The sequence below is a fragment of the Geotrypetes seraphini genome, chromosome 8 (assembly GCF_902459505.1).
Source record: "Geotrypetes seraphini chromosome 8, aGeoSer1.1, whole genome shotgun sequence".
Taxonomy (NCBI): domain Eukaryota; kingdom Metazoa; phylum Chordata; class Amphibia; order Gymnophiona; family Dermophiidae; genus Geotrypetes; species Geotrypetes seraphini.
In genome coordinates this window covers 108,288,525-108,315,739 of record NC_047091.1, presented here as the reverse complement: position 1 = coordinate 108,315,739, position 27,215 = coordinate 108,288,525, and the positions used below count along the sequence as shown (strand labels likewise).

Sequence of the window (27,215 nt, the reverse complement as noted above, 5' to 3'; positions counted from 1 at the left end):
TCTTCTTATTTTTCAACAAGGTGTCCCACCGTGTTTCATGGGCAGAAAGCTTTTGCGTGGTGGTATCCATGGACTCCCCAAACAGCTCATCCCCTAGGCAGGGCACATTGGCAAGCCGGTCCTGGTGGTTCACATCCAGGTCTGAGACTCGGAGCCATGCCAACCGTCTCATTGCTACAGACATAGCAGTGGCCCGTGATGTCAGTTCAAAAGTATCATAAATTGAACGGACCATAAACTTCCTGAGTTGCAAAAGGCTGGAGGTGCATTGTTGAAATGCAGGAAGTTTACGGTCCGGAATATACTTTTGAAAAGAGGCCACCTGTTGGATGAGATGTTTCAGGTAAAAAGAGAAGTGAAACGCGTAATTACCTGAACGGTTGGCCAACATCGCATTTTGGTAAAGACGTTTCCCAAATTTATCCATGGCCTTGCCCTCTCTGCCAGGAGGGACAGAGGCATATACACTAGCTCCCGTAGATTTCTTCAGGGTCGACTCCACCAGCAGAGACTCATGGGGAAGTTGGTGTTTGTCAAACCCTGGAATAGGAATCACTTTATAAAGTGATTCCAGTTTCCTAGGGGCTCCTGGAATTGTTAGAGGAGTCTCCAAATTTTTGTAAAAAGTTTCCCTCAAGATGTCATGGAGGGGTAACTTCAAAAACTCTTTGGGAGATTGGTCAAAATCCAAAGCATCGAGAAATGCCTTGGATTTTTTAGAGTCAGACTCTAGAGGAATTGAAAGGGTGTCTGACATCTCCTTTAGGAACTTGGTGAAGGAGGAGTGCTCTGGCTTACTAGCAGGATCCTGCACCGATGGATCATCCTCATCGGACGAATAATCTTCCTCGGTACCGAGGGGATCGTCAGAGTCATCCAAGTCAGGGTCCCGTACCGATTGAAGACGGCCCTGAGAAAGGGGAGTGGAGGATTTGGTATGCTTGGTCTTGCGTACCGATTTCCCTGAACGTGTCGATACCGCACCTGGTGACTGCACAGTGGTACGGGTGTCAGAGAACGGTACCGGATCAGAAGCCGAGTAAGCAGTACGCCGAAGAGACTTCGGCTCTGACGACAGAACAGGCATAGATATAGATTTTTGCGGTGCCGATAATGTCGATGCCGATAAAAGAGGCTGGTCGACAATCGGCACCGAAGGCTCAGTAGGTACAGACACTGGAAGGTTCGGAGTCAGTAGAGCCGGGAGCAATTGTTGCAGTTGCTCCTTAAGTTGGACCTGTAGGATGGAGGCAATACGCTCATCCAGAGTCGGACCCGATGGCACCGGTACCGCTTTTTTCTTGCTCGGTACCTGCGGTGCAGCTCGACGCTCAGGCGAAGTCGATGCCGATGAAGAGGCAGTAACTTCAATGGGAGCGGAGCGCTTACGGGGCCGGCGCGCAGTCTGCAGGACTTGGCTCACTGCATGCTCGACTGGCGGCTCGAGAACAGTAGGAGAAGGCTTCTTAGCCAGCTTACCTACGGGGTGCGACACCGGCGATGGATCTTGCGGTGCCGACACTACCGGTGTCGATTTGGAGGAAGTTGCAGGAGTCGATACCGGTGGAACTTCCATAGCGGTACCGAAAAGGATCCGCTGTTGTATTTGCCGATTTTTTAAAGTTCTCTTTTGAAGAGAACTACAGCGGGTGCACGTTTCTGCCCTATGGTCCGGACCCAGACACTGCAGGCACCACTTGTGCGGGTCGGATAATGATATAGGGCGCGCACACCGCTGACACTTTTTAAAACCCGGTGAAGGGGGCATGAAGGGAAAAACGGCCGTAGCAAAATCGAAGCCCGAGGCTTCGATGGTGCCAACAGGCCCCGCCGGGGCCGACCGAAAAAAATCGAAAAAAAGTGATTTTTTTTTTTTTTTTTTAAACACAAACTCAATAAAATAAGAAAGAGAACAATTCTCAAAGAAAAAGAACGCGCGAGCGGGAAGGCAAGTAACAATGAAAAAAATTTTCCAACAGCCGTTGGAAACACGCGTCTTCTTAGCTCCGCGGAAACTAAGAAACTGGGGACCGCGCGCCTTCGTCGGGCGGGAAGGCACTCGCGCACGCGCGGTGCAGCCAAACTAGAACTTTCTAAGTTCTTAGAGTGCAATCACTCTAAAATTGTCCGTACCGGGGCTCCGTCGGTGCCGTCACCCATCAGTCAAGAATATGCTGCCTGCTTGTCCTGGGATAAAGGCCATTATCTAGATGTGGTAGCGATGTCCATAAAGGAGATCATAAACTCTCTTATCTCTCTCTCGGACGGTACTTGGTGTCATGATATCTGGTCCGACCATTTCACTTATTATTTCAATCTAATTTGGACTCGGCTAAAATCTAAGACACACCCACGGACAAAAAGAGAACACCTCAGTAAGGGCCTCAATGCTCTAATCATGCAATTTGACATGAGTTCTACCTTTGACTTGGTGGACCATGGAAAACTGTTACAATGCCTAGACGCAATTGGAATCAGAGGAGAGGTACTGAACTGGTTTCGAGGTTTCCTTATATCACGCACCTACCAAGTCCGTTTTAATCACGATCTCTCTGACGCATGGAGCAATCCATCTGGTGTGCCACAAGGATCACCGCTATCCCCTTTGCTCTTCAATGTTTACATGTCCTCATTGGGTGCACAACTGTCCCAGCTGGGGATAAAACTTTTTAGCTATGCTGACAACTTCACGATAATTATCCCATTCACCAACTCTGTCTCATTAGTCACCCCCAAAGCAACAGAAGTACTAAATCGGATGGAGCAATGGATGACTGAATTCAGACTAAAACTAAACTCTGAGAAAACAAAATTTTTCATAGCATCGCCATACCCACTTGACACTAAAGCACCAATGTGCATCAATAACCTTAGTTATCCCATTTATTTATTCAATTTTTAGCCCGTCCTCCCAAAAGAGCCCAGAACGGGTTACAAAGTACATCCATAATAATCCAGACAGAGCAGAGATGACATTTTACATAAATTACAATATAGATGACAGTTTATATAAATTACAATATAGACATGACAATAAAACATATGTACTAAGTAGCATCTGGTGAAATTAAGTGACAAAGGTGAGTTGACTGGGTGGCATTTCAGGGTGAATGACTTTAAGGCGCTGGGTTAGTAAAGAGGAAGGTTTTCACGGCCTTCCTGAAGTTCCAGAGTCCATCTAGTGATCTGACAGATGGAGGGATTGTGTGCCAAAGTTTGGGTATGAAATGTGAGTAGAAGCGTTTGCGGGCAGTTTCAGTTTTGAGGGAGCGGACAGATATTGGGAGTAACACTGGACCAGAACTTGACCATGAAAGACCAGGTAGACTCCTTGATCAGAAAAATCTCTCACCCTTTCTGGAAGCTTCGGTCCATCACAGCTTACTTCGATGTCTTATCATTTTGAATTCTGATACAATCCCTTATACTGAGTCAACTCGATTATTGTAACATCGCCTACTTGGCACTCCCCCAGAAGAATATGCGGCAATTGCAACTAGTTCAAAATGCAGCGGTTAGACTACTTTGTGGACTGAAGAAGTTTGATCACGTTAACATCTTCCTATCGACTTTTACACTGGCTGCCGATGGAGGCACGTGTGAAATTCAAGTTTGGTTGGTTTTGCTTCAAGGTACTTTATGGCTTAGCCCCTAAATATATAACAGACCTTTTCTCTTTCATAACCAACAGACACAAGTGAAGCTCACCCCGAACTTTGTTTCTCCACTGGTTAGAGATTGTAAATTTAAAAGTCATCACCAACATCTTTTCGCACATCAAGCAGCACTATGGGGTAAAGACCTTGAACAATTGCTCGTGCCTACTACCTATGGGGAATTCAGGAAATGCCTAAAAACACATCTGTTCCTGAAATACTTAGGAAACCAACCAATCTTAGTCCTGAACAAACGATCTCTAGAACTATCAATCACTAAGTCTGTACTTTGTTTATTCCATTCAATCTGTAACATTTCTAATCAAAGTAAAACGCATAGAACTTCACAGTCCTGCGGTATATAAATTGTTGTTATTATTATTATTATTATTATTAATCTCCCACAGTCAAGGATGCCCCTGCAGGGAACCTCCATTGCAAAGAGGGTGAAAACCGCGAATGCAAACTACAAAAAATACGCAAAATTAAACATGAGCAGAAAAGATTAACTCCTACAGCATGGCTTGTAGGAAGAACGACTGAAGCACTGGCACAGTGATGAGGAATGAGGGAGAGGGGTTTAAGTCTCTGAAATTTTGAGACTTCCTACAAAGTCCTGATGGGTAGAGGGAAATAACCCACTGGTCCTGGAATAAAGTGGGATTGTAAAAGAAAATGCAAATACCAAGCTAGTGACTGACAATGCAAATAATTGTGGTTGCTACTTTAGTCCACTTGGATTGATGGAAATAAAGGGAAAACAAGTTGTGATAGATTTTATTGAACGTGATACTGGACTAGCACTCCATATGGTTACTCTTGCAACAAATAGATTTCAACAACTTTGCTCCTAAATTGTTCAAGCACTTGCTTTTTATTTTTAACTTTGCCTACAACCTCTTTGTAACTGCTATTCCCAATTCCAGGCTCTCCTACTAGAAAAGGGTCCAAGGTTAAACAGAAATTCATCAGTACTCATAAATTGTATTTAAAAATCTTTTATACTGCCAATGTGCATATTCTGCTGCCAGCTTTTTTTCAGTTAATATCAACCAAGTTTCAGTTTACATTTCTAATATTGAAATATAACTCAACATTTAAATTAAATAAAAATATATTCAGAAATATTTATGCATTACTTCTAAAGCAAGTAGCAAATGAAAAGCATCCTATAGATCTGCTTTTATTGTTCTGTCAAGATGGTCTCCTCTAGATTCTATTGTCCTTTATTTGCTACAAGTTATAAGAGTTCTTCGGATACATTATACCTTGTTCTTCTCACACTCCTAAATTTCACCACAAAGGAGAACTGTCCATGATCCATAACCTCTATAAATAAAGGCAGAGCAGATAATTCAGTTGTGCGATAATGAATTAAACTTATAGCTAGTACTACTAAGGCCAGGAAATGAGCCAATGTCTTCATTAGTGCAATGCTATTAGACAGGAACTTCATCCATTTGTTTCAGATTTGAGATACCTGGAGCAATTGTCATAGCTGGAAGCCTTTCATTGCTCTCTTGCTTACTAAGGAAAATCAGGATAGATGCTCCTAGAAAAAGCAATATTTGGACTCAGCTTGGTGCACTGCAAAACCAGCACACAGTGCTCCTCATATGTCTGACTTTAATTCAACAGCAGCACATAAAAAGGTAGAACCCTTTTACCCCTTAGCCTACAGGCACCAGTACAGGTTCTAGTGTTGGCAGCTAGATTACAGCAATGGAAATTTAAGCAAACAAGTAGCATCTGCCTGTATTCGACTTCAGGGTAGTGTCTGGATATCAGCAAGGAGTTCTGGCTTCAATATGCTTCCAGCACCAGCCTGGGTTCCTGCTGCTTCTACGTCAGCCATGACAGCTGGGTCCCATTGGAAGGTCAGGAGGGCAGCAGGCACCTGAAATACGTGAATTGAAAGAGATACTTACATTTTAAGTTGTGAAACTTTATTCCTCACAGAATAATGCTTGGGTTAAAACTGATAAAGAAGCAAGTGGCCTGTACAGTTGAAGACTGACAGCAGCTTGCACAAATCTGCAGACAACATTCATTATTTCATCACGCATAATTATTCCAGGCTTAGCATGCACATTTCCTCATTTACGAGGGTCAATTGAAATGTTTCCAGCCTGACCAAAAAAGAGCAAGATTAGCATCACAATCCTATTAGCTGTCTGACAGATGGCACTGACAAATGTCTATGGCTAGATTTTTAAGTCAGTCTGATGTCTAGTTTTGTCATGTCAGCCTTTTAAAGTGAACAACTGCTCCACTTTATAAAAAATGGACAAAATTGAGAATCACACTGTGAGAAAATTCTTTCAATTACCCTTCCCTGAAAATTCTTGATTGGTCAATAACAATCTTTCAACGCTATTATGAGGGTTAAATGAAAAGTAACACCTCCACCTCATTAAATGCAACAGATGAAAGTGTTGACACATTACACGCATGCACTCGTTCTATGGAAACTCTTCCTTCACATCAGTTGGTGAGAAATGTCTGTGTGAAGAGGCTGTTTTAGTATTGCTTCTGAAATGGAAGCATGCAATGAGTCCTCGGAACAATTTAAGCAACCTGTCATGACAGAATTTCTGTTAAAGGAGACTAGTGGAATGGAATCGGACCCTAAATTGTCCCAGGCTCAGATGCACTTCGTCGCTAAACCTGTTTTGACAGTTTTATAAATGATTGCATTTGCTGACCCGATGCCAGAACTCACCATGTGTTTTCCCCTCAATTGCCTACTTTGTGATCCAGCTATGCAAATTAGCTAAAACCCATGCAAACTAGCAAATCAATTGATACACTAACATCGTTTGGATATGTACAAAAAATATATATTAGCGATCTGAAAAAAATAACAGCTCTAGACCTGTCTATAACTGTTACTGACTAATCTGCCTGTTTTGGGTTGGGTTTTTTTATGGCACAGATATTGTGCGTGTGTTACACATGCAAAATATCTGTCTCATTAAAAAAAAATGTCAACCCCCAACAAATGCGGCACTGGGAATCCCCCACCCCCCCCCACGTTAGCAAAAATCAGCATGAAGGATGCCCATTCCTTCCTGCCACGCCAACACACACCCCCCCCAGCGAGAAAAGAATGGCAAGAGGGATGCCCACTCCATCTGCCACCAAACACCCACTCCCAGATTTAGGCAGAATTTGATGAACAGAAAGAAGATGCTCAGTACAGCAATTCTCTCCCTTCTGCTCTTTTTTTTTTTTTTTTTTAACTTACATATTTAATGTAGGTACCTGCTGGGCTGAAGCAGCTTAATGCAGGGTAGTCTGCACAGTTATTCTGCCCAGTCTCTCCTGTGCTCCTCTGCACAGATGCAGTGAGTGGTGGCAGGCTTGAGCCAATGAAATTCTTTTAGGGGAGGTCTCATGCCAAGTCTCACTACTGGGAGAGCTCTGTACATCCACCAATCTGGGAGAAAGAGCTGGAGCTTGATGGCCAATCAGGAGCACTTCTAGAAGATAGTGCTCCTGATTAGCCACCAAGCTCCAATGTCTTCCTGATTGATGGATGTGCAGAGCTCTTCCTTCTGAGTGGCAATCAGCAACTATGTGCTGAGGGATCGAAAAAGCTTAGAGGGAACATTGAAGAAAGGTAGGCCGGCATTTCAGTGGGAACCCCAGAAAATCAGCATCCTTCCCCGTGGGAGACCAATGGACCTAGGGAGGGGATCCCCATGGGCGTTTTGTGAAACCTGGGGGGGATGATATCAGTGATCCTCATTCCCGTGCAGACCTCCCAACTTCCTTGAAAGGCACGGGGGGGGGGGGGGGGATCTCCGGTCGCAGGAGGGAGTGGACATCAAGATGAGCTTATTACTCCATATCTCTGACAACTGCATTGACTACCAGTTAGAATTCAATACAAAGCAATTATGTTATGTCACCAATTTTTATATGGTACGATTCATTAATTTTTTAACAGTTTGATGTCTGAGTATCAACAGTTAAGATCATTGCGCTTTGAAAGTTCAGCATTGCTGAAAACGAAGGCTAATCCTAAATATGTGGAAACGAATGCCATGACTTTTATATGTGCAGGAGTTAAGTTGTGGAATAGCCTTGTTGGTCAAATTCAAAAATGTAGAGACAGGAAAATGTTAAAAACACAACTATTTGTAGATGCATTTCTTTGAGCAATTGGCCTTATGTAAAGATTGAATCTGTCTGTTTTTGTTCCTACTTTGTTCTGATTTTTATAATATTTTATGTATGTAATTTTTTTTGTAAACCGTTTGGAAAAAACAGTATAGAAATTTAAAAAATAAATAATAAATAAATAATCACAGAACTGCCATACGCTGTGCCTGCATCAGCTTCTCAATATAGCTTGACATGAAGGAGGATTTTCTGCCTCCGCCAAACAAGGATGGCTCCAGCAGCTTGTTTCTTCACACTCCCTTTTATTCAGGTTCACAGAGCCTGAAACCTTCAACCCCACTTCGCTCCCACAGGGTCTCACTCAGTTGGAAAACGGTTATTATAAAATCCACTCTCAAGAAACCTAGTCTCGATCCAAACGACCAGAACTTGTGACCAGTCTTCAACCTCCCATTTGTATCCAAAATTCTGGAAAGGACAGTACTCCATTGGCTACTCCCATTCATATCAGAACAAAACACCCTCTCCCCTTTTTAATCTGGCTTCTGAGCTGGCCACAGCACAGAAGCAGTTCTTCTAGACATCATCAGTGACCGCTGGTCAATACTAGACAAAGGTAGTGATGCCCTGCTAGTACTGCTAGACCTAAATGCTGCCTTTGACACTATTGACCACCAGCTCCTACTGCACAAGCTCACCAACCTAGGAATCAAGGGCTCTGTACTTCAATGGTTCACTTCCTTCCTTCAACAGAGAACTTAATCAGTACTAGTAGGCCCAAACAAATCAGAACCCAAACACATCAAATATGGAGTCCCCCAGGGTGCCCTGCTGTTCCCACTCCTCTTCAACCTATACATTAGACCAGTTATCGATATTGCCTAAAAATACAACATTAAAACCCACTCCTATGTGGACAACATTCAGCTTCTCCTCCCGCTAGGTAAACACTAATCTACCAACTCACCAACCTTCAACACTGCCTCACCGATATGAAGAATTGGATGACAGACAACAAACTCCAGCTGAATGCTGCCAAAACTGAACTTCTATGGATCAGAAAGAAGAACACTAATTTCACCTGCCCAATACTATCTTGGGATTCCGCACTCTTGTCAGCAAACGACCAAGTGTGCAACCTTGGGGTGGTACTGGATGGCCACCTGTCCCTCTCAGCCCATATTTCACAAGTGGTCTCTATCTCCTTCTACTATCTGCATCAGCTAAAAAGGATCAAACCATATATTACTAAACCTGAACTAGCTCAACTCCTCTATACCTATGTACTCTCCGGAATGGACTATTGTAACTCCATTTTAAATGGAATCACTGTCAAAGGACTCAAGCACCTCCAGCAAGTCCAGAACTCTGTGATGTGCCTCCTACATGACCTGGATTACCACGACCCCATTTCCCCAGCCCTCCGTGCAGAACACTGGCTTCCAGTTAACAAACGCTGTGTGTTCAAAGCCCTTGTCATGGCCTACAAGAGATTCCACCTCATCACCCCTGCCTACATCACATCTGCCTACATCACATCTAAACTCACACTCCCGCCTGCCTACTCCGCTCTCAAGCAGAGAAACGACTATACATCCCTCCAGGAAGATCCCTCCAAATGGAAACAGCTCATAAATGCTCACACAGCCACTTCATCCCACATCTTTGGAATCAATTGCCTGCCCAGATAAGATCACAAGACTCACTGATGACCTTTTGGAAAACACTGAAGAACCCATCTCTTCAATTGAACAGTGTTAATGGACCACCTCCTCCTATCTCCCCTTCCTTTCTCTTCTCTCCTCCCTCTCCTGTTCCCTGCTCCCCTTCCTCTGACACCTTGCTCCCCTACCGCTCCCCTTCCCTCCTCCCCTTCTCTCTCTACATCCCCTCCCCTGCCTCTTCTTCGAATGCCTATAATTTTTTTTGTCCTGTAACTTTACTGTGAATGTCAATTGTAACCCGTTCTGAGCTCCCGGGAGAACGGGATAGAAATCTAAATAAATAAATTCAGTGGGGGGACACAGCCAACCACTGCTAAGCCTCCCGACCAGTCACTGGGTCAATTCAACCTGCGCTCCAGCACCTGATCTCTGCATGAGTGAGCTCCACTCCCAGATGACCTATTCCTGAGCTTCCAAATGATATTACAGGCTGGTCAAGGCAGTTACTCTTTCAGAAGGGTTGCTCTCCTGGCTGCTGACTCCAACATCTGGATCCTCTCCCAGGCAGAGCTGATCTAGGACTACTGGGAGTCTCTTAACATGGAAAAGCCTCACAAAAAAAATCAGATTTAATCCAAAAATAAGAAACTCAATGCAGAGCAAATGAAGAGACACCTCAGCTCACTTGCAGAAGTTAAGACCGAAGAGAAAGAGAACACTGCCCAAAGAGACAAGGAGCTGGAGCTGAAAAAAAATGATTTGACATCTTCTGCCATCCAACTCGTGAATTATGGTATAGAGCCCATCTGTAAGGAATTGTATGCTGTTTGTACAGGAACTGAAATTTACCACCACCTGTAGGTTTATGGTGATGATTTTGTTGATCTGAATATTGTGTATCACTGGGCCAAAAAATGCAAAGAGTATGGACTGGGAAGGCTAATTTGTGTGATCAAAAATGAAGTAGACAACCCATGACAGTAACAGATAAACCTCACACAAGAAAAGTTGATGTCATTAAAGAGCATGTTTCAAGCATTATTTTCATTTATTACTCATTTCAGAAACTTTATTTAAACAAAAGTTATGGAGGTGAAGGCATTATTCTTCATTTAACCCCCATAGAGCATGTTTCACTTACCAGTCCACACTCATTGAATGCCAGTGTCTCATCATCCAGTGTGTGCCCACCTGGGGCTAGCATCTCAAAAGGCAACCAGTCATTCTGTAGTGACTTCCTAACAAAATCAAAGAGGGCAGACATTCTCTCACGAGCATAAAAGGTTCCTGATATCAAGAGGAAAGAAAAATCAAGTTGAAATGAATAGTCCTTCCTGATGAAAAAGCAGTTTACATAATCCTGACTCTTAACCAAAGATGAATGCCTTTCTACACTTTTCCTAATACGACTCAGAAAAAAAATATGCTTAGTGATTTTCATTAATATTTAATGAAAACAGCTTAAGAAGTGCAGCTGCAAACGAGTTACCTAAAAACATGGCTTCCAAAATCTAACCTAGGACAGTACAGCCACTTACATTTTCATTTTCATTATGGACACCATGAACAGCAGTGCATGATGTCACTAAGTTGTGAATAGCAGTGTCACTAAGTTGTGAATAGCAAGTCCATTTTAACTGTGATTCACTATAGCAGAGGAGCACCTACTGTGTCTATATCCACTCCTGATCTCTGACATATTTACCTTTATAGAGTCATAGATTAGAAGTGAATCAGAAGCCAGTACAATGTAAGTAGCAGGATTAGTAGAAAGCCTGGCTTTGTCTTCCAAAGATCCTTAGAAGTAAAATGTGAAGAAGAGGTAATAGTGGCCATACACGGTGGACAGTGCAAAGAGGTAGGGGAGTTTATCCTAGGACAAGCAGGCAGTATATTCTCACATGTGGGTGACGTCATCCACAGAACCCAATACGAACAGTGAAAAGTGCATGGCACTTTAGGAAATCAAAAGCTTTTAGACTGCCCACTACCGTGCATGCGCAAGTGCCTTCTCACCCAACAAGGTACCTCATTTCTTCATTTTCCACGGAGTGAAGTTGTTTCCTGGTACTGCGTTGCTTTCCAACAGCGTGTTCCTTTTGAAAGTTAATTTTCCTTTATTATTTTGTTCCGTTGGATATTATTCACTTTGTGAGTAAAAAAAAAAATTAAAAAAAGACTTAATTTGGTTTCCTCATTCCTCTTTGAGGCCAGGTGGTTTAACGTTTTGATACGGCTAATTTTTTTCTTTTCTCTTCAAAATTGAGTTTAACTTAGCTGATCAAGTTTTCCTATCCATGTCGAAACCGTTGACGGAGTTTAAGAAGTGGCGTCAGTGGCATAATTCTATTACTGACCCACACAACTGTATCTAGTGTCTTGGGCCTGAACATTGGGTGGAATCCTGTATTGTTGTTCTACCCTTCAAAAACATTCACTTAAGGTGCGGTGGCTTCAGCAGGAAAATTTCGGTAGCAGTATGCCTGATAAATCTTTGTCATCGGTACCACCAGTCCCTCCTTCAACTTATACATAGGACATCCATGCATTCGGGAAGCCTGCTAAGAAGCCCACTACTTCCCAACCAGCATTGCAGGCCTCAATGCAGGACAAACCTCAACATCAATGCTCTCCTTCTGTACAGGTGGTGTCTCCTACAGGACACGCATCCTCTTCAAGGTCTTCCACCCCCAGACATCCTGAAGTACCATTGATACCCGCTTAGTCTCAGGTATCAGTACAGGATTTCTGATCCAAACTTGATGACTTTCTGCGCTGAGAGACTGAGGGACATATTCAAACTAATCTCCATGCCAGTGTCTGTACTGTACTCATCAGTACCAACCCAGCCCGAGCGTAGTTCTCATAGGCCACAGGGTACTGCTTCGGATTCTGCCTCTAAACGTCACTCTGCTTTGCATCAGCTTTCTTCAAGTCGATATTGACGCTCATCTTTAGAGTGTCATTCTGTATCCAGAGGACATCAATGCTCTCACTCCGTCTTCATCGGAGCATCAATCATCATTGAAGCATCGACGCACATCTTCACATCAAGATTCTACATCGAGGCATCGACGTCTCTCAACTCATCGGGATTCTACATTGAGACATTGAAGGTCTTTCTCGGGACATCGAGAAACTTCATCAAAACGTTAACATTCTTCGTCGAGACATCGATGTTTATCATCTAAACGTCAACGTTCCCCAGTCTAAGTATTATACTTCAAAGCGTACATCGATCAGATCATCGCAGTACTGACGATCCCTTTCATTCACTATCATCAGGTCGGTACCATCATCATAACGAATCCACAAACCTTGGTCAGATTCAGATTTAATACCAGATCAGAGAGGCTCAGAGTGGGGGGACGATTTGTCAGCTCCTGAATCTTATGGCATAGCTTCAGAACTGTCTCCCCCACTGCCTAGGAGAAGATTCCTTCCTGAAGGTTTTTCTTTTACCAAGTACATCAGGTAAAGAGTTTCCTGTAAAATTTGAAGTAGATATTGAACCCAGAACTGAATTACTGAAGGCATTAGATCGTGATGAACCTCCCAAAAAACTTTTGAAATTACCTCTTCATACTATGTTAAAAGAGTCTCTTCTGAAGAATTGGGAGACTCCTCTGTCAGTGACCACTGCTCCCAGGAAGTTGGATTCTCTCTATAGGATTATTTCTTGCCCAGGGTTTGATAAACCACAACTCCAACATCAATCATTGCTGGTAGAATCTACCCTAAAGAAGACATCTAGTTCCAGAGTCCATGCCACAGCTCCTCCAGGACTTGAAGGCAGAACCATGGACAAATTTGGTCGGCGCTTGTATCAAAATTCAATGCTATTGAATTACAATTTTTTCATATCCTTTTATTTCAAACAGTTAGCAAGGAAAATATCAGTATTTGAACAGTACGTTCCTCTAGCTCATCTTCCTGAGTTCAAGCATATTACTCATGCTTCAACAAGAACAAGGAAGTATATGGCTCATACTTCGTTTAACGCATTTGAGCTGACATCCAGAGCTTCAGCTATGGCCATAGCTAAGAGGCGTTTAACATGGTTGTGAGCATCTGACATGGATATCAATCTAAAGACAGACTAGCCAATATACCATGTGTAGGGGAATAGCTTTCTGGTGAGAAGGTGGAGTCCGCCACACAGAAATTAACTCTACATGAGTAGAGTTGGAACACTCTTAATAAAACCAAGAAGCCCCAATCTAACAAACCTGCTCAGAAGTCATCTTCCTTTTCTTATAAGAGACAATATATACTGCTTCTTCTTCAGCCAAACCACCGCCTCAAAAGAGACAGAGACAAAAATCTCAAAAGCAGCAACCATCTACTTCTCCGAAACCAGCTCGGTCCTTTTGACCTACTTCTAGAGAGCATAATCCATGTAACACCTTTACAGCCTCTTCCTGATCAGGCAGAGTACGGTACAGGGATTCAAACAGGGATTGGACGGATTCCTGAGGGATAAAGGGATCGTGGGATACTGAGAGAGGTGCTGGGATGTAACACAGGTATAGAAAGCTAACCAGGTAATAAGTATAGAAACCCAACAGGTCGTGCATGTGCAAGACCGGAGGGTTAGGACTACGATGGGAAGATAGGACTTCAATGAAAAACCAAGGTGGCAAGGGAGCCCCTTCTGGTGATTCAGACAGGTCGTGACCTGTTTGGGCCGCCGCGGGAGCGGACTGACGGACAGGATGGACCTATGGTCTGACCCAGCGGAGGCACTGCTTATGTTCTTATGTCCTCTTCCCATTGGAGATTGTCTTCAAGCATTTTACCCACCATGGACTCTCATTACCACCGATATATGGGATTTAAGAGTCATAAAGGAGGGGTACTCTCTTCATTTCAAATCCATTCCTCCAAATTACCCTTCAAGGGAGTCCTCTCCTACATGTCCTTCTTCAGGAAAAAGACGCTCTACTTCAACTCAATGTCATAGAGGAGGTTCCTCTTACCCAGAAAAATTGAGGGTTTTACTCCAGGTATTTTCTAATTCCAAAGAAGACGGGAGGTATACGTCCAGTTCTCAACCTCCGAAATCTCACCAAGTATCTCATCAGGGAAAAATTTTGCATGTTGTCTCTGGAGACATTATATCCTCTTCTAGATCAAAATGAATGGCTATGCTCTCTAGACCTCAAAGAGGCTTATACGCACATTTCCATTCATCCAAATCACAGTAAGTTTCTGCGATTCAGAATAGCTCATCAACATTATCAATACAAGGTTCTTCCCTTCGGCTTAGCGTCCTCTTCAATAGTTTTCACAAAATGTCTGGCAGTCTGACACTTCGATCTTATTATGGTTACCAAGTGTTTCCCTATCTGGACAATTGGATAATCAAAGCCACAAGCAGTTTGCTTAGCAACAAAACTGACCATAGAATTTCTTCAATAGCTGGGGTTCAAAATCAATTTTCCAAAGTCTCAACTACAACCCTCTCAACGTCTCCAATTTATAGGAGCCATACTGGACACAAATCAGTTACGGGCTTATCTTCCTCAACAGAGACAAGACAGTATCATTCATCTTTGCAATCAAATCTCCACTCTGCAAACACTGCCAGATGATGCGACTCATAGGCTACATGACGTCCCCAGTCCATGTTACCCCATTCACTCGCCTACATCTCAGGTTGCCTCAATGGTCTCTGGTATCTCAGTGGTCTCAAGCTTTAAACCCTTTATACAAGAAGATCAATGTTACTTCACCACTTCAAAAGTCTCTTCAGTGGTGGATGAACACAGTCAATCTTTTTAAGGGGCTTCTATTCCAGGTTCCTTCACATCAAAAAGTTCTTACAACAGATACATCCATGTATGCTTGGGGGGGTTCACCTGGACAGTCTCAAAACGCAAGGGTTAAGGAACTCGCAAGAGAAATCATTATACATCAACTTGCTGGAACTAAAAGCCATTCAGATTGTCTCATCATATTTCAAGATGCTCTGTCCAACCACGTCGTACCAGTCTGAACAGACAACCAAGTCGCGATGTATTACATCAACAAACAGGGCGGTACAGGCTCTTTTTTTGTCAAGAAGCCCAACACAACATATTTCTAAAGGCTATATATGTTCAAGGGAAACAAATGTTATAGCCGACAAGCTCAGCATATCCCTCCAGCCACACAAGTGAATTCTCAATTCCAGAGTACTCTGTTACATTTCCAGTTATGGGGAACTCCTCAGATAAGACCTATGTGCATCTCCCCTCGAATCATAAGCTGCCTCAATTTTGTTACAGGCAATACTCGCCGCAGCATCTCGAGGCAGATGCATTCTTTCTGGATTGGACAAACAAATTCCTATATTCCTCTTATTCTGAATACCCTGGTCAAACTGAAGAGAGAATAGGCCACCATGTCCTGATAAGCTCCTTGGTGGCCTAAACAACCTTGGTTCTCCTTTCTACTTCGACTGACTGTCAAGGATCCAACTCCACTACAGATTTTTCCATCTCTACTCAGAGTCATGGATCTATGTTACATCCCAATCTGCAATCTTTACACTTGAAAGCTTGATATCTTTTAGTGTAGTTTAATCAGATTTTTATTTCTCTGATCCTGTTCAAGCCATTAGAAAGCTATCATCAGAAGTGGACACGTTTTACTTCCTGGTGCTCTCCATCACCAAGAACTTTCATCCTTTCACTTCCTTCAGTTCTTGATTACCTTCTTCATCTTTCTATATCTGGTCTCAAAACATTTTGGTCAGAGTCTACCTCAGTGCTATTAGTGCTTTCCTTACTCCTATCAATGATAAACCTCTGGCAACTCATTCTCTGGTTTCGAGGTTTATGAAAGAACTTGTTAACTCCAAACCTCTACTGAAACTGCCTTCAGTTGTCTGGGATCTTAATGTGGTCATGGCCAAGTTAATGAAACCTCCATTTGAGCCACTAGTGTCTATTCATCTTAAATTCTTCATTTGGAAAATGTTGTTCTTGATCGTTGTCACTTATGCTCATTGAGTCAGTGAACTTCAAACTTTGGTCTCTGACTCACCACAGTGGTACCTTGGTTTACGAGCATAATCCGTTCCAGGATCATGCTCGTAATCCAAAATGCTCGTTTTGCAAAGCAAAATTCCTCATAGTCTTTAATGTAAACTCAGAAGATTCGTTCCACAACTGAAGTTTGCAATGGTGGCCCAGGGGTGAGTACCTGCCTGCGGGTGCTTCACAGCGATTCGAAAGTGGTGCCTTCCTTGCCTCGGGGTCCCCATGCGGCTGCCCTCCTGCTTCGGCGATGCCTCTGCCGTTCGTCAGCACACTCCCGGTTCCCATCTAAACCGGCCGCCATCCTGAATGAGCATGCGCAACTTCACCTCTCTCCTCTCCTAAGTGAGCCACTGCCCCAACAACACGCTCACCACATACAAGAGATACCGCGAGCTCTCGTTGGGCAGGAAGGCACTTGCGCATGCGCGGTAGCAGGCAGTCTAAAAGCTTTTGATTTCTTAAAGTGCCAGTGCACTTTTCACTGTCACGTCACCCACATGATAAGACACCACATCTGAGAATATCTGCCTGCTGTCTCTGAACAACACCTGTTACAGTAAGAAACTGTGCTATATGACCACCTCATGCCCCAAATACACCTCCTCTATCTATACACAAATACTGTACATGAATCCACTACTGTTGAATCATGTGGATATGCCCTTTATCATGTCATAATGAATGTGCATTTCAAGTTTATTTTACCTTGTAAAATGAGTCCATCTGGAAGTCGAATTCTTAGCAGAGTATAGTTGTATTTTTGCATCTCTCTCTGTTGCTCTTTCTCCCTCATGGCTTTTGTTCTTAACATCGCATTCCTTTCTACTGCTTCTGTTCTTTGATAAATAATAATAATTTATTTTCTCATATACCGCCCAACCGGAAGTTCCGAGCAGTTCACAGCAAGAGAACTGAGACATATCAGCGAAGACACAAAATACAGTAGAATTCAGTGGAATACAATACAGTGAAATACAATATGATGCAATACAATGTAATATAATGTGAAATCATCACATAAATTTACCAAATAGGTTTTTATCAATTTTCTGAATTCAAGGTAACATTGTGATTGGGCAATTAGAGAACACAGCCAAGAGTTCATTTTCCCAGCTTGAAAAGACAGAGTTTTGTCTAAGAAACTTTTAAAACAACAGGCTTTCAGAGCGGAGTACATAAACATACCCAAGTTTCTTGTGTTATTTGATGAGAATAATTTTAGTTGGGTGGATAAATATGATGGTAGTAGTCCAAAGAGTGCTTTATAACAAATGGAACCGTGGATTAAAAACTGGCTGGAGCATAGGAAACAGAGTGGGGGTAAATGGACAATGCTCAGACTGGAAGAGTGTCACCAGCGGGGTGCCGCAGGGCTTGGTGCTTGGACCCATGCTCTTCAACATCTTTATAAATAATCTGGACATTGGTATGACGAGTGAGGTGATTAAATTTGCGGACGATACAAAGTTAATCAGAGTAGTGAAGACACAGGGGAATTGCGAAGATCTGCAACGTGACTTAATCAAGCTCGAGAAATGGGCATTGACAAGGCAAATGAGGTTCAACATGGATAAGTGTAAAGTGATGCATGTCGGTAACAAAAATCTCATGCACAAATACAGGATGTCCGGGGCGGTACTTGGAGAGACCTCCCAGGAAAGACACTTGGGAGTTCTGATCGACAAGTCAATAAAGCCGTCTGCACAATGCGCTGCAGTGGCAAAAAGGGCAAACAGAATGCAAGGAATGATAAAGAAGATCACGAACAGATCAGAGGTTATCATGCCACTGTACCGGGTCATGATGCACCCTCAGCTGGAGTACTGCATCCAGCACTGGTCACCATACATGAAGAAGGACATGGTACTACTCGAAAGAGTCCAGAGAAGAGCGACTAAAATAGTTAAGGGGCTGGAGGAGTTGCCATACAGTGAGAGATTGGAGAAACTGGGCCTCTTCTCCCTTGAAAAGAGGAGACTGAGAGGAGACATGATCAAATTCAAAATACTTAAGGGAATAGACTTAGTAGACAAAGACAGACTGTTCACACTCTCCAAGGTAGGGAGAACGAGAGGGCACTCTCTAAAGTTGAAAGGGGACAGATTCCGTACAAACGTAAGGAAGTTCTTCTTCACCCAGAGAGTGATGGAGAGTTGGAATGCTCTTCCGGAGTCTGTTGTAGGGGAAAACACCCTCCAGGGTTTCAAGACTAAGCTGGACAAGTTCCTGCTAAACTGGGATGTACGCAGGTGAGGCTGGACTTATTTAGAGCACTGTTCTTTGACCTGGGGGCCGCCGCGTGAGTGGACTGCTGGACAGGATGGACCACTGGTCTGACTCAGCAGCGGCAATTCTTATGTTCTTATGTTTTTATGAATTTAAAAATAACTAGTTTTGAAAGGGAGCCAATGAAGTTGCACGTAAAAAGAGCTTACATGGTCAAACTTTTTAAATCCAAAAATCAGATGAACAGTCGCATTTTGAACCAGACGAAGTCTTAGCAATATTTTCTTGGTTAACCCTAGGTATGTGATATTACAATAGTCTAAGGTAGACAGGATGGTGGATTGAACTAGTATCCTAAAGGACTCCATGTCAAAATATTTTTTTATGGTTCTTAGTTTCCATAAAATAGCTAAGCATTTTTTAGTCAGTTGGTCAGTGTGTTTCTCGAACATTAGGTGTCGGTCTAGAGTAAGTCCCAAGATTTTGATGTGACTTGCTATCTCAAAATTTTGACCACTGAGTTGAATGGAGGTTTCCCTGAGTTTGTCATTGGGGCTAGCAAGAAAGATCTTAGTTTTCTCAGGGTTGAGTTTCAATTTTGACTGCAATATCCATTGTTTTATTTTTCCCAGAATATTTGAGATTAGGATACTTAGTTCTGTTGAGAATGATTGTAGTGGTATTAGTATAGTGATATCATCAGAGCAGATGTAGAATATCACATTGAGACTTTGTAGTAAATTAGCCAAATGGACTAAATATATATTGAACAGCGTTAGTGATAGTTGACAGCCTTGCGGGACTCCACAGGAATTTGTCCATAGGGGAGAGTATTTACCTGCACTGTATACTTGATAAGATCTGTTTTCCGGGAAGCCCTGGAATCATTTGTGTACATTACCCGTGATTCCAATTGAATTCAAGCAGCCCAACAGTAGATCATGATCTACCAGATCGAAGGCACTACTTAGAGCTAGTTGGAGAATCAGGGCACTGGTACCTAAGCTAAAGAAGGTTGTTTAGTTGATTAATTTGGGTTTTTTTTATAATGGGTGTGACTATAATTTGTCCTAGTTCCTGCCCAAATCGACCTTTTTGCAATTGGAAAATGACCCATTTGAAAAGGTTTGCTCTGAAAGAAAAGGGTGCATTATTCAGTACGTTGCTAGGGCAGTTGTCTAATCGACAGTGCTTTTTCGTATATTTAGAAAACAGTTTAGGAAAAAAGTTCCAATCAGGGGTGGCAAATTGGTCCCAGATCATATGTACTCTAATATTATCAACTGGTCTAGTTAAATTTAGCATGTCGTTAGTCTGGCCCCAAAAACTGGCTCATAGTGTGCTTTGTTTTTGAAAAAGTCTGCCAGTTTATCAGCAGTTGGAGGGCATTCCATATTTGTTCGTTTTTTTTTTTTAATTAACTTCAAACAGAGTATTGACCAGTTTGAACAGGTCTTTATTGTTGGTTTTTACTTCGCCAATTCTTTGCAGGTAGTATTTACTTAGTTTCTCCTTGATCTTAGTTTTATATTCTTTAACTTTTGTTCTCTATTGGATCTTGTCTTCATCCTTACCGGATTTAATTCAGACTTTTTCCATCTTTTTTAGTTCTGTTAATTCCTTGTCATACCAGATATTAACTGGTATATCTTTCTTAGAATAGAAAACCAAGAACAGAAAACCAAGAGAATGCATGCAGGTTTAACTGAATAATAATAATAACAGCTTATATACCGCAATACCGTGAAGTTCTATGCGGTTTACAAAGATTAAGCAAAGGTACAAATTGATTGACTTTAAGAGGGGAGGAAGAAAGAGGGTTAATAGGACAGGAAATCCATTTTTGAGGAGAGAGTGATCAATAGAACAAGTTAATCGCTATAGAGGGGAGAGAGAAGAGAGGATCAGTTGTCTAGATACTTTAGGAACAGGTGTGTTTTCAGACGTTTCCTAAATTCCTCATAAGTAGTGGGCGAAAGCAATTGTTCTAGGTCTTTACCCCATGATGCTGCTTGGTGCGAGAGAAGATGTTCATGGTGTTTTTTCAGTTTACAACCTCTCACTGGGGGGGAAACAAAGTTGGAATGTGAGCTTCTCTTGTGTCTGAACTGTGTATCAAGTCAGTACTACTTGGAATGCTCATGCAACAGCTTTATCCCTCTCTAAAACAATCCATCTTGGATAAGGAAAGATCTTACAACTGGTCACACTCTGACTGCAACTTCTTCCTTCTCATCTTCTATTTTTATCTTTCAATATTTGAATGATGTTCTTTTTCTCTTAGGCGCTTTAGTTTAGATTGTGGCTTGTTCGGGACAGAGAGTGAAGTCCAAAGTGCCTAACGTATTTAGTTTTATAAACCCCTTAATACTCATGTACAAGTGATATATCAAATATAATAAATACAATAGAGCCTCAACAGTGTAGACAGAAATAGGGGCAGAAAAATACATATTAGTCCTCCTATTTATCTGTGCTTACCTACAATGGAGATTCTTATTAGACAGCAATATAAATCTGACACACAAGTAGGTGACACTATTCAAAACACACTGACCCAATAGTTTCCAAACCATGTGCTAGAACCCCAAATAGAGTCACAGACATGAAGGTGCTCCTTTTAGCTCTAGACCTCCACTTTAAACCTATAGCCAGTACTGGCAGTTAGCATGAGGTCTGTGAATGGATGAGCATTCACAGGTCTGCTCTTTCTTGCTTCCTAGAAAACCACACATAGGGACTTTTACCAACTGCTGCTGCCTTCATGGTCAGAGAACTGTGAGAAGTTGGAAATGTATGAGGGGTCTTATCTTGTTTTCATCACCTAGGCCTAAGTGAATTTTTTTTATCATTCAAAAAAAAAAGGGGGGGGGGAAGTCATCAGCTTGCCCATGAGTCTTCTGAATGCTAGGTGTTACCTGTCCTCCTAAACTGTCTTATCATGAATGTTAAGAATAGGGCTGTACCAAATATTTGTATTTGATTCAATTTGGCCCCAAATAGTCTCCTAACTGCATTATTCGTATTTGGGCCAAACAGTAATTTCAAGTCAAATATGAATAATCTAGGGTATGCTAAATCCTACTGAAATAAACACTTGGGCCCTGATTCTGCAAAGCGCGTCTAAAGTTAGGCCCAGTTTAGACATCCATTCAGAAATAAGGAATCCGCAGGAAGCGAGTGATCGACTTGAGATCTAGAATGGGCCTCCAGTCCTCCGAGTCGTACTTTGGCATGATGAAGTATAAAGAGTATCTGCCAAAGCTTAATTTGTGTTCAGGAATGTGTTCTAGTGCTCGGATGTCCAAGAGACACTGCAAAAGTAGCGTGGACCTTGTTCGGATGACCTGCCAGCGAGTCCAATAACAAGCCAGAGGCAGGCAAAAGAAAGCAATCTTGTGCCCCTTCTGAATGCTGTCCAGCACCCATTTTTCCAAGAACAGGCGAGCCCACTCCTAGTAAAACTGAGCAAGGCGGCCCTCTGGAGAGCTTTTTAGGAGCAGTAGCTGCCCGGGATCCAGATGTATGGAGACAGCTGGAATGGAAGAGTTGTCACGGGGACCATATCCCTGGAAATATTTCTGGGAGGAAGAGCCTGAGGATCTCTCACGAAAACAGTGTGAGGGACGAAAATTACTACCGTCCCCTCTCAAAGTGCAGCGAGACTTGTGCACAGGGAGAGACTTAGGGTGGCGATCAGCAACACCGGCCCTGAGGTCATCCAGACCTGTCCCAAAAAGAAGCTGACCCCCAGCCAAATAAACAGAACGAAAGAGACCGACATGCAGACATCGCATAAGCAGTAAGAACTTGAATGAGATTAGAAAGGGTGTCTGCCATATAATCCACACCGTCCAGCACTAGCTGGGGACAGACCTCCACTTCCACAGAGGGCACCCTGCACAATCTCACGTGACAGGCAACTTGAAAAGCCACTTTAAAAAGGTGGGGTGGTTTGGTGGTTTTTTTTTAAAATATATATATAAATAAAACCACCTCTGTGCAATCCTGGGAGTCCTTAAACACTACTCCTCCAACACTAGAGCGGTCCATGTACCGGATATCCTGCACCATGGCAGAATCTACCTTAGGGCAAACCTAAACTACTACATATATGCAGATGACATTTCCATTTTAATCCCAGTGAACAACATAACAAACGAGACCTCAGAATACATTTCTCATATTATGACCGAAATAGAACAGTGGACTGTAAACTTCAAACTGAAACTAAACACAGAAAAAACAAAAGTCTTCCTTGCAAGCCCAACAGACAAAATCACCATAACAACGTTATGTGTAAAAGATTGCAATTACCCGATTACCAAAACAATAAAAATTTTGGGAGTCACATTAGACACACATTTGACAATGGTTGAACACACAAACATAGTGGTAAAAAAGTGTTTCCTGACATTATGGAAGCTAAAGACCATCAAAAAATACTTTGACCCATTATCATTTAGACTACTAGTGCAATCACTAGTGCTTTCTACACTGGACTATTGCAATATCGTATATATGGGTATACCCAAAAAAAACAGTGAGGAAACTTAGAATTGTTCAAAACACAGCGGTCCATTTGATATTTGGACTGAAAAAAAGCGACCATGTTAGCCCCTACTACAAACTGCTTCACTGGCTGCCAATGGAGGCGCGAATAATATTCAAGTTCTCTTGCATATGTTTCAAGCTGATCTGAGGACTAGCTCCTACCTACCTGCTACCTCACAGCCCTACAAGACAAACCAGAAACAGCAATCTATTTGTATACCCAAGCATTACCGGCTGCAAATACAAAACCTTTCTGGATAGAACTTTTATGTATCAAGCAAACAAACAACAACACTGGTTAGACCAGTGTTTTTCAACCTTTTTTGGGCAAAGGCACACTTGTTTCATGAAAAAAATCACGAGGCACACCACCATTAGAAAATGTTAAAAAATTTAACTCTCTGCCTATATTGATTATATATAAAGTAATTCTCTTGAATAGGAATCAAATAAACACAAAGAAAGTATTTTATAATTACTTTATTACGAAATAAAAATTATAAAATACTTTATTCAGTGCAAAACCTGGGCCTGTTTGGCTGAACACAAAGCTGATATTCTGGCTGGAATCGAAGAAAGACACACACGTAGCTCTTCGTCAACAGCTCTCAGTCTCTCTCTGTATTTGGTTTTTATAGCATACAAAAATAGACAAATATACCCTCCATCCTTTTTATTAAACCACAATAGCAGTTTTTAGCGCAGGGAGCTGCGCTGAATGTCCAGCGCTGCTCTTGACGCTCATAGGCTCCCTGCGCTAAAAACCACTATTGCGGTTTAGTAAAAGGTGACCATATTGTAAAATATAGACAGCAGATATAAATTCAGAACTGTGCATAGTAAGTGAAGGGAAGTTTCATCTCTGGGAATTTACCCAGTTAACTATTAAGTTATTTGGGCAAATTCCTTTGAAAACTGTGGTAATACTGCCTCCACTTTGCTAAATTTAAAATAAAATCATTTTTCCTACCTTGTCTGGTGATTTCTGGTTGCACTTTCTTCTTCTGACTGTGCATCCAATCTTTCTTCCCTTCTATCAGCCTGTATGCTTTCTCTCCTCCACACCTCATTCCCTCCCCCAACTTTTTCTTCCTCTCTCCCTGACCTTTCTTTCTTTTTTTTCTTCTTTCCTTCTGTTTCCCTGCCTGCCCCCTTTCTTTCTTTCTCCCTGCCGTTCCCCAAGCCACTGCCACTGCCGCTGCCATCGGGGAACAGGACCCACCAATGGATAACAGGCCCCAAAGCCGACGCCGACGCATGCTCTCCCTGCTTCGGGCCGATCAGTCTTCCTCTCCCCGACGTCAATTCTGCAATCGGAGAGGAAGTTCCGCCCAGCCAGGCAGCGATTGGCTGGCCCGAACTTCCTCTCCGACTGCAGAATTGACGTCGGGGAGAAGAAGACTTATCGGCTCGATAGATTAGATCGCCAAGACAAAGTGAGTCCTGGGTGATCGACTCACTTTGCCTTGGCGAGCTACTGGCGCCCCTGCCTCGGGCCCCCTGTCAGCTCCGGGCCCAGCGGCCCTGCGGCACACCAGGCAACATCTCGCGGCACACTAGTGTGCCGCGGAACAGCGGTTGAAAAACACTGGGTTAGACAACTACATTAATGGAGCAAGACTGACTTATGACACCTTTAGAAAAGCCATAAAAACTGCCTTATTCAACACAAATATCAACTAAAAAGTATCTACTCAATCCTCTAAATCAATTTCTAATATTTCAAACATGTCCACTCCTGCGAATAAGACAATAATTTATTCTGCATGCTGTATTTCCCTTATCTCTGCATATTGTTACTCGCTGACTGTCCAGCTCTCTTCATTGTAAACTATTGTATTTTTTAAGATTCTGCATACTGTATTTCTCTTATCTCTGCATACTGTAACTCGCTGACTGTCTAGCCCTCTTCAATGTAAACCGCCTAGAAGTCTAACGACTATGGCGGTATAGAAGAATAAAGTTATTATTATTAAAACTGCTGAAAGCAGGAGCCAGCAGAGAAAGCTTAGACATAGCTTGAAAGCCGGAAAGAGCAGCCTTGGCATCCTATTGTCCTGTAACCAGACCAAGAAGCTGTAGATAGAAAAAGAGGGGTTATTTGCTCTTGCAGAACCCCAGCAATAAAAAGGTGAACAAAGCCATGCTGAAAAGACCTGATGGAGGGGTCCTCATCCAAATCCAAACTCTCAGGGCAACCAGGTTGACCAGTCCCAGCAAGGGTATCGGCCGGATCCAAAATAAAAGCAGTGTCGGGACACAAAAGAAGCATAATATCTGTATGGCACAATATAATCGAGCTCAGTCATAGCCAGATGAGAAAAGGAACCTCTGCCACTGGCGCAACTGGTCTAGAATAAACAGATGCACCCACCGGCTGGGTCCAACGAGCTGGGTCCGAAGAATATACTTTCCCGCCGAAAAACCGTTTGGTGACAATTCACACCATATGCACTGCAGGGCCCTGCTGACTAGCCTGACCATGCCAAAAGAGTCCCCAGACTTGGAACGTAGGCATTTGGCGTCAAACTCCAGAATGGCCTCTGGGCGAGATATTTCCCCAAAATCACAAACCCAGGCCGGCTCCCCAACTCTGTAGGACCCAAAAGAGGCAAAGCCAGAAGCTCCCACCCCCTCCCCCAGGCACGCAGTATACGATCGCAGATCCGGCACCAATCCGGCGCAATCAAGGTACACATTCAACAGATTAGGGGCTGGGGAGTCCATCCCAAATGATTTTATCAAATCAAGGGGTTTTGAGGCAGAACTAAAACTTTGAAAAAAGATCGATTAAAATCCAAGATAGCCCTGAATTCGCACCTAAACGGCACCGAAAACAGCAAAAAGAAACAAAATCCGAAAAAAAAAAAAAAAAAGCAAAAGAATTCTACACTGATTACTTGAAGAAATTGAAACTGTAGGGGGCTCTAACTCACTCTCTAAGATAGGAGAAGCACATGCTCAGAAAAATGTTTGTATTTCTGCAACTCCCAGATTGTGGAAAGGGATTGAATACCTTGCGTATGGAATCTGGAAGAAGCGTAACAGAATGATAAAGGCTAAAAAAGAATATGAAGAGAAACTTGTCAAAAAGACAAAAACTAGTAACAACATTTTCAAGTACAAAAGAAACAAAAAACCTATGAGGGAATCCATGGACCTATTGGATCATCAAGGAGCAAAAGGGACACGCAAGGAGGATAGGCCAGCAGAGACAGAATGCTGGGCAAAACAGAGGAAACAATTATAAAAAATAAAATTACAGAACACAAACATGGTTTAATAAAACAGAGTCAGCATGGGTTCAGTCAAGGATAGTCTTGCCTCACCAAATTGTTTCATTTCTTTGAAGGTGTATCTAGATTTTCAGAAAGGTTTTGACAAAGTTCTTCATGAGAGACCCCTAATAAAATTAGAGTCACAGGATAGGAGACAATGTTCTGTTGTGGATTAGAAAAAAGGGTAGGGGTTAAATGGCCAATTTTCTTCATGGAGGAGGGTAAATAGTGGCATGCTGCAGGGATTTGTATTGGGACCAGTGCTATTTAACATATTTATGGGTTGGCCACTGTTGGAAACAAGATACTGGGCTTGATGGGCCTTCAGTCTGTCCAAGTGTGGCAATTCTTATGTTCTTAAGTGAGGTAATTAAACTTGCAGATGACATAAAACTATTCAAAGTTGTCAAAACACATGAGGACTGTGAAAAATTGCAGGAAGACCTTAGGAAAGTGGATGACTGGGCATCCAAATGGCAGATGAAATTTAATGTGGAAAATTGTAAAGTGATGCACATTGGGAAGAATAATCCAAATTATAGTTACCTGATGCTAGGGTCTACCTTAGGAGTCAGCACACCAAGAAAAAAATCTGGGTATTATTAGGAAAGGGATGATAAGACAGAGATTATTAAAATGGCTCTGTATCGCTCCATGGTACATCCTTACTTTGAGTACTGCACT

General features: G+C 42.5%; 1 protein-coding gene across 2 annotated transcripts in view; it reads right to left on the bottom strand.

Annotated features, from left to right (window-relative positions):
• Positions 1–4,079: 4,079 nt before the first annotated feature.
• UBXN6 (UBX domain protein 6) overlaps positions 4,080–27,215 on the bottom strand; it is an 85,325-nt gene continuing 62,189 nt past the window's right edge. Inside the window, exons 9-11 of one of the 2 annotated variants that reach the window (XM_033957216.1) lie at positions 17,179–17,309; positions 10,590–10,735; positions 4,080–5,553 (exon numbers count right to left, since the gene is read on the bottom strand). In XM_033957216.1, the coding sequence (XP_033813107.1) occupies positions 5,422–5,553; positions 10,590–10,735; positions 17,179–17,309 (409 nt within the window). In that variant the 3' untranslated portion in view covers positions 4,080–5,421. Of the gene's footprint in view, positions 5,554–10,589; positions 10,736–17,178; positions 17,310–27,215 lie in introns of those variants that run through there. The other variant, XM_033957217.1, reaches the window with a different exon arrangement.